The 11,725-nt window shown below is 48.4% G+C and overlaps 1 protein-coding gene across 1 annotated transcript; it reads right to left on the bottom strand.

Moving 5' to 3' along the window:
- Nucleotides 1-6,399: 6,399 nt before the first annotated feature.
- On the bottom strand, nt 6,400-6,741 carry LOC136500152 (uncharacterized). The gene has a single exon (XM_066495539.1). The coding sequence runs from the start codon at nt 6,739-6,741 to the stop codon at nt 6,400-6,402; it is 342 nt and encodes a 113-aa protein (XP_066351636.1).
- Nucleotides 6,742-11,725: the final 4,984 nt, after the last annotated feature.

Here is an 11,725-nt window from a genome sequence, read left to right as displayed (position 1 = left end):
CTTATCTCTTGATTAATCTTGAACAGATGCCTACTTTTCTACTTTTCTGCGTGAATTTTGTTTTGTGCTTCCTGTGTGTTTGATGTAGTATGCACTTCTTTATCTTGGCACCATCTGGCCGAAGTTGCTTGCTTTATTTTTTTCTTTTATATTGTTTAACAATAGGTTAGGGATCATTGCCATTATTCGTCATTTATTCTGTGAATTTTAATAACCAATATTAGCATGACTAAATTTGGCATAATTCAAGGCATGAAGAAACACTTGTGTTGCATGGAAAACAAAATTAATAATTCATAGCAGGGAACTTTGGAATATTGCATCCTAGATGTCATGTGCACTTGTGCGTGTGTGTTTTAAAGTTGGATGTTGAACATCAAATTCTTATTCTCTTTCTGGATTGATAAATTAAAAGACCAATATGCATCTTAATCCTAGATTATGCAGATGTACATCTTATAAGCAAGTTGGATTTGTATGTAATATGAAGGTGTTCTGTTATTTTGATACCACTAATTATTATTAGGGAATCTATAACTTTAATTTTATTTGTCTCACTGTTGGGAATAATATAAAGCTATTTTTTGCTTTTTGGATCAATGATTTAGTCAACAAATATTTGAGCTGACTAATTTTATGTCTTTTACCATTTCTTTTTTTTATTCAGGGAGAAAGTTGAATTCAATAAATTTATGAGGACACAGAGGTGGTTGTGTGTTTTTGCTTGTGTTTCTTTTCTATTTGGAATATTTTTGGACGCTGAACTGAAACGCATAAGGAAGATTAAAAAGCAAAGTATTTCATGCAGTGGCCTAATTTGCTCAAGCTGCTCCAGGCCTACAGCTACCAATGGCACGACTCAGAATCACACAAGTTGATATGAAATTAAGAGCTTTGAACTTTGGCGAGTTTCTTTTATTTTAGTTTGGATTTGTTTCTACCTTATTATTGAACTAGGATATGAGGCTCATTCATTTTGGATTTTCTGGTGCTTGTCATATATACGTGTGTGCCGAAGTATCCCTTGTAATCCTAAATACTAGTCCGTCTGGCTATGAAATATGAATTGTGTCAGTGCTGTTTAAATTTCGTTCAAAGGCAGTCTATGATGACATGATGACAAGCCTTGTTAACCTTGAGTAAAATAAAGTTGAAGCATTGTCTTATTTCTTATTGTCGTGCTTACCCATTAAATTTGAATTCGAATTGTCTATGATTCATGATATAGGCATAAACATGTTAGTAAAATCACTGGCCATAATGCTCAAAGAGTTTTAATTATCTTATTAGTAGCAGACATGCCTGTGCCTTGCATCCAGTAAAAATCTCATTAGCAATGTTATATTATATAGGGGACACAAAGCATGCATGGGTAAGCCAAAGTAGTAAGAACCATGCTTCCTTTCTCATGTACTGTGGCCCACTCATCTGATACGTGACAGCATAAAGAGATGAAAAAACGCTACAAGTGAGGACACATATTTTGCACGTGGGTAAACCAAAACAGGAGATGAGCCTACAAATATTCAGTCTATAAAATGAAGCAAAAGCAACGCATATTCACACAGCCCTTCCGTCACTAGGATCCTAACAGTGCGGATGTGCAAAATAGTTCCTGGCTTTGATCTACCCTAGAAATCAAACTGATCGTGGTGGTTGTGCCAGCTCTATGCTGGCAACAACCAGATCGTAAGCATTGGAGGCGGCAAAAACTAGTTATGTTCCCATAAACCATAGATTTGTGCATATATCAATTCAATTCTTGATCCAAAGAAAGGTAAACGAGGACATTATCCCATGGACACATTCACCAAGCTCTGAATGAACTAACATAATGTCATGTTTCGGGGAAGACCTTCATTACAGAGGGTAACAGATCACTTTACTACTTGTTTGTTTCAGCCCTCCCGCAATCAAGTTCCACCATTGGTAGATACCAATCTATTCAAAACAACTAGCCTACTACCGCTCTCGACCCCGTGGCTCTGCCTTCGCTTATGGGGGCACCGGGAGCAATTCCGCCCATCTATTGACAGCTAGCTGGCTGCTCCATGCTAGTGATCCTCATCAGCTATCTACTTCCTCACCTATCTCAATCTCTCTCAATCTTCTTTCTCCATCCCCAAATCTTACTGCAAGCTTTCATTTGAGTTTTCATGGTGGAGGGAATTCGAGGAGAACGATGCCGTGATGCTGCTAGCATCCACATCTCGAATCCATGAGCTCAGTTTGCATCACCCTGCCGCAGCATCTCGCCCATGGAAGCCGTCCAGAATCTCTAGCACGTCAGATAATTGATAGTGGTGCTGCCGTTGGCCCCATCACAACGATCTCTCTAGAGATAGCTTCCACCTTTCTCCGTTTCCGTTACAGCAAGTGAAACAAACTTCGCCCTGTTTGGATGATGCAGTTTTTAAAAACTGTAGTATCATAGAACTATGGCTTTATAAGTCAAAGAGACATAAAACCGGTTTTTTTTTCCAAATAATATTATTTTAATAAGTAATTGCAAATCTAGATGATGTTAAAGAAAATTTGCAAGAATAGGTGCCTACTTATTGGCTATTGGTTGGCCGATATATGCATGGCAGCGTCCTGGATGCCGATAACTCATGCCACCTAAGTCAGAATGGCCACGTCAAACAAATTTGTGCCGATAGCCATATCGGCATCCGAAGGGCCGACTAGCCCGGGCCCGGCCAACCGGTTGTCCTGTAGCCCTGTAGCCGATAAGCCTTAGCCTCTGACAAAGTTACTAGTTTTTACCTTTGCATACTATTATATACTATAGTGTGCTTGTTGCATGTGATTTTGGCATTAGATGCCTCCGTTGGAATCTAGCAAGGAGGTGGCAATTGAGCAGTGATGGAACTGGATATCGTGTTTCATTTTGTAAGAACTCGTATCAATAAAATTTGAATATGACTATCGCTACTTCTAAAAAAACCAACTGGGATCGTTCACAGGCAGAATGAAAGTTACCGACTCCGCTGCATCTCCCGTACCTCCAATCAGCTGCGAGGTCGCCGCTCCTCCCCCAGTTCCGACACACTCCTCTCCACCATCTCCCTCGCCATTGTCTCAACTCGGCTCGGAACGACCGCCTCTCCAACCCGTCCTCTCCTCCTTGGAACCTCGCCGCCGCCGCCGCATTGGTACTGCCGCGGACGCGAGGAGAGAGGACGCGCCGGTGCCGCCTCCCTCGCCTGCTCCACCGCTGAGACCGCGCACAGCGCCGCCCTTCGCCGCCTCCTCCTGTGGCGGCAATGGTGGCAGGTACACCGACGTTTTTCCTTGCTCTAATGTGTTGAAATTTTCTTGCTCCTAATGGGTGGGATTGTTTTTGCACCCGTAGCAACGCACGGGCAAAAGGCTAGTAGTGGAAGATTTAAAATCTTGCAAATGATTATGACTATTGATATAAAATTTAACATTCATATGTAAATATGCAAATGATTATGACTCCTCGCGGGAGCGAATATTTCATGATTTAATTGCGTTTGTGCTTTCAGTGGTAGGCGACGTTTTCATCGACAACAAGACGTCTATGATGACTTCATCAATCTTGAGGATTTGTTGGCTCAGCTTTCGAAGATGCTCTAGGGGTAGGGTTTACGTGCGTATATTCATAGGGTGAGTGTGCATGCGTTGTACTGCGTAATTCTCAAAAAAAGATATTAAATCTAACTTAATATTGAAAGTGTCGGTGTTTTTGGACCACCGATGAGTAAATTTGTATTTGCGCGTATGGCTCGGATGGTGTGCTCGGAGAACACAAGGGTTTATACTAGTTCGGACGGAACGTCCCTACGTCCAGTTCGCTGCTGCTCGTTTGGAGTGCTTGGGACGGCAGGTGGGTCTGCCGAGCGTAATATTGACACCCTTCACAGGTGCACTCAATCTGTTTAGTGTCGGCTACTGCGATCAGCCAGTAGAAGCCTTGTCGGAACGCGTTTCTGACCAAGGTCCTAGGTGTGTCATGGTGCCCAAAGACCCCACCATGGATATCACTTAACAACTGCTTCCCTTGTTTGATGGGGATGCAGCGCTACAGGATCCCATTGTGGCTTTGCCTGTAGAGCCCGCCCTCAATAACGACAAAGGACTTGGCGCAACGCGCGAGTCGCTGGGCCTCCGTTTTATCCGTCGACAGCGCCTCACAGAGGAGGTAGTTGAGGTAAGACATCCTGCAGTCGGCCAGAGGGTCGGGCTCTATCGCTGGATCCACGTTAAGCTCCATGACTTCGGGGTCGGATGGAGCCACCAGCTGGTTAGCCCTCGAGCCCAGGGTAGGCGGCCCATCACTAGTTTGTTCTGGCTCCTCGTAGCGGACTGAGGGCTTGTACTGATCGCTGGCGAAGACGCCCATCGGCACCGGCTCTCGGCCGAACACCGTTTTCGCCAGCGTGTCGGCCGCCTCGTTGAGATGTGATTGAGCTCGAGACCGTCGAACTTGTCCTCCAGCTGGTGGACCTCTCGGCAATACGCGGCCATCTTGGCGTTGTGGCAGCTTGATTCCTTCATGACTTGGTCGTTGACCAGCTAAGAGTCGCCCCGGGCGTCAAGCTATCAGATACCCAACTCGATGGCGATGCGCAGGCCATTGATGAGTGCCTCATACTCGGCCACATTATTGGAGGAGGGGAAATGGATGCGAACCATGTACCTCATGCATACCCCGAGGGGCAAAACAAAGACCAGCCCTGCATCGGCGCCTTTCTTCATCAGCGATCCATCAAAGTACATCGTCCAGTACTCTTGGTCGACGACTGCTAGCGGCATTTGGATCTTGGTCCACTCTACAACAAAATCAGCCAGCACTTGGGACTTGATGGTCGTCCGAGGGGCATATGAAATGCCTTGACCCATCAGCTCAAGTGCCCACTTCACGATTCCTCCTGTGGCATCCCGATTATGGACGACCTCGCCGAGAGGGAAGGACATCACGATCGTCACTGGATGTGACTCGAAGTAGTGACGCAACTTCCTCTTGGTGATAAGGACGGTGTACAGGAGTTTCTGAATTTGGGGGTAGCGAGTCTTGGAATTGGACAAGACCTCGCTAATAAAGTACACGGGACGCTGTACTTTGAAGGCGTGTCCCTCTTCTTCTCGCTCTACCACTAGGGCGGCGCTGACCACTTGCGTGGTGGTCGCAATGTACAGCAGAAGCGTTTGCCCGTCGGTTGGGGGGACCAGGATCGGGGCCTTTGTCAGGAGCTGCTTGACCTTGTCAAGTGCCTCCTAGGCCTCGGACATCCATTCGAAATGGTCGGTCTTCTTTAGAAGCCGATAGAGGGGGAGACCTCGTTCACCGAGGTGCGAGATAAAGCGGCTGAGCATGGCGAGGCACCCCGTAACTCGCTGTACCCCCTTTATGTTCTAAATCGGGCCCATCCTCATGATGGCCGAGATCTTTTCCGGGTTGGCTTCGATGCCACGCTCGGAGACGATAAAACCCAGCAGCATACCCATCGAGACCTCGAAAACACATTTCTCAGGGTTGAGGTTGATGTCGTTTGCTTGGAGTTTCACGAAGGTTTGTTCTGGGTCGGCTATGATCTGGTCAGCCCATTTGGACTTGACCACGATGTCGTCCACGTAGGCCTCAATGATTCGCCCGATGAGGTCCCCAAAACACTTGAGCATACAACGCTGATACATAGCCCTCGCATTTTTCAGACCGAACGACATTATGATGTAGCAGAACGATCTAAATAGGGTGATGAAAGATGTCGCGAGCTGGTCAGACTCTTTCATCATGATTTGATGGTACCCGGAGTACGCATCAAGGAAGCAAAGAGTTTCACACCCTGAGGTCGAGTCGACTACTTGGTCTATGCGTGGCAAAGGAAACAGATCCTTTGTACATGCTTTGTTGAGACCCATGTAGTCAACACACATTCTCCATTTTTCACTCTTTTTTTATACAATGGCTAGCCACTCGGGGTGGTATACATCCTTGATGAATCCGGCCACCAAAATCTTCGCAATCTCCTCGCCGATGGCCCTGCATTTCTCCTCGTCGAAGCGATGCAGGCAATGCCTCACCGGCTTGGAGCCTGGCCTAATCTTCAAGGTGTGCTCGGCGAGTTCTCTTGGAATGCCTGGCATGTCCGAGGGTCTCCACGCAAAGATGTCTCTGTTGACGTGGAGGAAGTCGATGAGCGTGCTTTCCTATTGGGAGGAAAGCGTGGTGCCGATGTGCACCATTTTGCCCTCGGAGCCGCTGGGGTCTATGAGGACCTCCTTGGCGCCCTCTACAGGCTCGAAAGACCCGGCCGACCGCTTGGGGTCAGGTGCTTCTTTGACGACCTCCTCCCCGATGGCTGCAAGCTCTTTGGAGGCGACAATTGCCATGGCGTGTTCGCAACACTCGACCTTGCACTCGTAGGTGCGCTAGAAGGAGGTGCCGATGGTGATGACCCCGCATGGACCTAGCATCTTCAACTTTAGATAGGTGTAGTTGGGGATGGCCATGAACTTCGCATAGCATTGACGTCCCAAGATGGCATGGTAGGTCCTGTGGAACTTGACCACCTCAAAGGTAAGGGCCTTCGTCCTATAATTGGTCAAATTCCCGAAGGTGACGGGTAGATCGATCTGCCCAAGTGGCATGGCCTGCTTTCCAAGCACGATGCCATGGAAAGGTGCCCCGGTAGGCTGAATGCGCGATCGGTCGATGCCCATGGCGTCGAGCGTTTCAGCATACATGATGTTGAGGCTATTGCCTCCATCCATCAGCACCTTAGTGAGCCACTTTGTGCCGATGATCGGGTCAACCACGATCGGGTATCTTCTCGGCTGTGGGATGATTTCTGGGTGGTCGGTCTGATCAAAGATTATGGCGGACTCCGACCATCGAAGGAAGGAAGGCGTGGCCGGTTCGGTCGTATAGACCTCACGACGCGCAAGCTTCTAGCGATGGTTGGAGTCGTAGGTCATCGACCCTCCAAAGATCATGAGGCAACCATCTAGCGTCAGAAATTTGCCGTCCTTCCCCTCGGCGTCATCTGTGGCTAGCTTGGGCTCCTTCCTATGCTCCCCCTTGTTGGAGCCTCCGGACAAGAACCACTTCATGAGGACACAGTCCTTGTATAGATGCTTGACGAGAAAAGCATGGTTTGGGCATGGCCCTTAGAGCAGCTTCTCAAAGTGGTCCAGGGTACCCTCGGTGGGCTTCCGACCCCCTTGCGGTCGGTAGTGGCCATGAGGGAGCCCTCGCGCTGCTGCTTGTTCTTCTTCTTGTTGGGGTGGTTAGAGGCGCCTTTGCTGACATCCTCATCTGGCTTTGCCTTGCCCTTGGGGTGGTCAAAAATCACCCCGACCACCTCCTCGCCCAAGGCATGGCTGGTGGCGATGTCGAGGAGCACCTTGGTGGTTCATGGGCCCTTACATCCTAGCTTGTAAACTAGGGACTCGCAGGTGGTCCCGGATAGGAAAGCTCCTATGACATCAGCATCGGCGACGTCGGACAGCTCGTTGCACTGCCGGGAGAAGCACTAGATGTACCCACGAAGAGTTTCCCTAGACTTCTGTCGATAGTTTTTGATTTTCCATGGGTTCCCAGGATGCGCATATGTGCCTTAAAAGTTTCCCACGAAGATCTCTTTTAGGCCCGCCCAACTTTGGATTCAGTTAGGCAGAAGGTGTTGCAACCACTTTCGCGCTGAATCGGCCAGGAACAATGGAAGGTTGCGGATAATGAAATTGTCACTATTTGCTCCACCGGCTTTATAAGCAAGCCGATAATCCTCGAGCCATAGTATGAGGTTTGTTTCCCCAGAGCATTTCGGGATGTTGGTCGGCGGTTGATACCATGGTGGGAAGATGACGTTGAGGATGTGTTGGCCAAAGGCCTGAGGTCCCGACAAGTCAGGGCTCGGGCTTTGGTTCTCGCCACTATTGTAGCGTCCACCTCGACGAGGGTGGTAGCCACGGCTAGCCTCCTCCCTCTCATCGCCATAGGTACGCCTGCGGGCATCTAGGGTGTTGCGCACGTCACGGTGGAGGCCGAGATGCTCATGCACCGGTACCACGGTGCCGACCTGTTGCCTCGCTGCGCCTGGTGGACTGACATGTTCCTGTCGAGTCGCTCTGAGGGCGCGCGCTGGCTGGCATCGAGCTGCATCATCGGGATAGTGAGCTCTAGGTGTGTTGTGCCACCGCACACTCGAGTAGTGTGCAAATCTCGCGATGGGCCCGACGATCCTCGGGTGTCGCAGGCTCCAGAAGCCCCTAGAGCAAGGCCACCGCGGCAGTGATGTTCTGGCCTGCCCGGGTGAAGTGTGGGAGGGCTTCATCATCCTTGATGATCCTTCCATTCACGTCGTGGGCCACAACACGCACACACCCACCATCTTCGTGGCGCTCGAGCTCCGCATGTTCCTGCTCGAGCTGGAGTCGTGCTTCTTCGAGTTGTTGGTGCCGTGCCCTCAGCTGCTCTACCCGCAGGTGAGGTGGGGCCCCTGCACCCCCCTCGACCTCGTCGTTGAGGTCGTCTGTTGGGGTAGCCCCTCCCTCGTGTATGCTTTTGATCTATCCCTCGAGGGTACCTACCATGAAACATTCTCGCGAGGGGTGATGGCTCCCCCTGCTGGAGTTAGAGTCGGAGGGCGACTTTAATTATCTCGTGAGAAGGTCGTGGAAAGATTCCACGACGTATTCAATCATCCCCATGAACTCGTCATTCATAGGGGATGAGGGCGTGCGCTGCGCCACAAGGTGGCCAACGGTCTCTACGGCGTTGCGTAGACCGAACGGGAGTGCTGTTGGGGCACTCCGGATGAGGTATTCCAGGGAGAGCGGCTCTCCTCCAGCAAGCTGTGTCATGACATTAGCGAACGAGAAGGTGAGGCGGCGCAGGTCCTCTCGTGACGGTCGGGGTCCTAGGAAGACGCCGAGCTGGCGCTCTAGCCTCCCGTAATCGAAGCTAAGGAGCTGGTCGCTCCCGGGGGCATGGGCCTTCGGTGTGTGCAGCTATAGCTCCTCAAGCACCTCAGCGATCGCGTCGAGGCTGGCGGAGTGGAGAAGTTGGACGACGACGGGAAGCTATGCCAACTCTCCCTCTGTCGTAATGATGAATTCTAGGTTCCCGAAGCGCACGTGCGTGCCCGCGACCCAGCTGACGCCATGACTGGCCATCCGAGGCCTGATGTGGATGTCAAGACATGCAAAAAGCCCCTACCTGGCGCATCAACTGTCGGTGTTTTTGGACCACCGACGAGTAAATTTGTATTTGCAAGTCTGGCTCAGATGGTGTGCTCAGAGGACATAAGGGTTTATACTGGTTCGGGCGGAACGTCCCTACGTCTAGTTCGCTACTACTCATGTTACCTGCACTTGGTTTGCAGTAGGGGTTACAAACAGACGAGAGAGGGAGAGGATCCCAAGTCTCTGGTGGAAGGAGTGAACCGGTGCTGAGAGCTCGCTTGCCGCTCAGCTGTGTGCTCGTGTCGTGCTCTTATCTCTCCCCCCTCCCAGCGTGGGGCACTCTGCTTCCCCTTTTATAGACGAAGGGAAAGCGCGGGTTACAGAGGAGGAAAAGGAGAAGAATGAGAGAGAGAAGAAGACTTCTAGGGTTGCTGGGTCCTTCTCCTTTATGCGGGTCCCGCTGATCCTATAGATGTCAACAGGGATGGCTCCATGTCGCGGTCCTGTTCGTACTGGTTCCATGCGCGGGCGTCATCTGCCGGTCATGGCGTTCCACTCCGTCCCGGCGGACATCGTGGTGAACTGACACGCCTGTCAGCGTCCGTACGAGGATTAGACAGAATAGCACCGGCACGCCCGACACTGTTCTTGATGTGAATCTCCAGGTATGGCCCGTCGTGGCCACGGGTTACATCGAGGCGTGTCAGCCTCTTCTCTGGCGTCAGAGTTTTGACCCAGGCCCATACGCTTGGACCTGGAGTGGTTGGCGGCGGTATGGGTCCCCGTCGGACTAGACAGAACCCGCGTCCTCGAGGTCGGGCGAGACGGAGCCTACGACCTTGGGGTCAGACAAGACCTTTTAATACGTCTCGAGCCATCCGGGGAAGTCAGCGTGAGCGCTAACTTTCTTGTTTTGGGTATCACTAATATCGATACCCGACAGAAAGATATTAAATTTAACTTAATATTGTTTTGATGGGATCGGTTTTGCAGTGAGAAATGTTTTGGATTTCTGGGTTATCTGGCACTAGAACTAGAATTTTTTATTTTATCTTAAAACCTAAGAGTTTAAAAAGAGCCTGTCACAAACTAAAATTTCAGAAACTAGCGTCTAGTCGCGCCAAATGTTGTAGGCGACTCATATTACAGTCCCGATGATTCAAACAATATCAAGTTTGATTAAATATATATTAGAGTACTAATACTTATGATGTATAATAAATATCATTAGACAAAGCATGGAATATGCATAAGAAATATATTTGAAAACATAAATGTTGATATTTCATAGCAAAGATTTACATTCTTTTTGATGGAGGGAGTATTTATGTTTTATCAAATTTTTTGTTTGACCGATTTTTTGTACCATCATAGGTATTTGCAACCTCTCAATGCTTGACAATTGGATAAAAGAAACGTACAATGATATATGCAAATTAAAATGCACGGAAACTATAACGAGCTATGAAACCACATGGTATTTAGGATTTTATTATAAACATGATATACAGCCCGCCGCATATGTTATATGGAAAGTATCAGATTAATTGATACTATCTCACAAAAGGAGAAATAGAGTAGAAGTTAATTAAGAAGAAAGAGAAAGGACACATGCTTAGTCACGAGACGTGACCTTGCTTTCACATTCTCTGCATGGCGACCACATATGAGGGAGTACAGACACAAGACAATAATGGGTCCATAGGCCTGTCGGCTCTTCACAAGCCGACTGCAGATCTTGGCTTCTGAGTTGCCGATAGGTCTTGAGTCGGCTAACCAATTACCGACTAGATTTCACTTTAACTTTTTCACTTGCCACGTAGGTTGTCAACTGCTCAGTAGCCCTTGCCACCTAGGTTGTCAGCTGCTCAGTAGCCGATAGGTGTAGTGTCGGCCTCTGGATAGCCGACAGGATGCTAGTTTTGTACTACTTCTTTAAAACAACATCTAGATATGCAATTATTTATTAAAATAATATTATGGTTTATAAAAAAAGAGATCATGAGTAGAGTTTCTAAGTTTTGATACTCCAAAAAGACTACAGTTTTAACAAAACCATAGTTTTAAAGACTACAAGATTTGTTGAATCCAAACACCCAGTAACTTTTAAAAACCAAAGTATTTTGTAAAACCCTAGTATTTCTTCAATACTTTAAAAATACTTTGCATCCAAACAGTGCCGATGCTTTGTTAACATTATCGGCAAACTCTAATTACGTTTGCGGTCGCATTACCATTCCTGATCCAATCAGCACCTTAGACACAAACCATGTCCGTTCTCAATGGATCTCTGAACTGCGTGAGAGAAGATGGAAAACTGATTGTGAGGGATAAAATTGCAATCGAATATTTGATAAAAATGTATTGTTTTCTATTCACATAGTTGCTCCCCATGGACGCGACCACTGACCACATGTTGACCACATGCACGTACAGATGTGCGTTCTTAGTGTCTGATATGCAATTCAGCATACGGCAGCGAAAATTGGGAGCAGGAAGGAAAACTCATTTTTTAATAATGGAACACAGCTGATCAGAAACAACAAAAATGCTAACTTACGGTCGCGCAGGA

The sequence above is a fragment of the Miscanthus floridulus genome, chromosome 13 (genome assembly GCF_019320115.1).
Source record: "Miscanthus floridulus cultivar M001 chromosome 13, ASM1932011v1, whole genome shotgun sequence".
NCBI classification, from domain to species: Eukaryota; Viridiplantae; Streptophyta; class Magnoliopsida; order Poales; family Poaceae; genus Miscanthus; species Miscanthus floridulus.
Note: the sequence above shows the minus strand (reverse complement) of the source record. Positions and strands in the feature narration are given on the sequence as shown.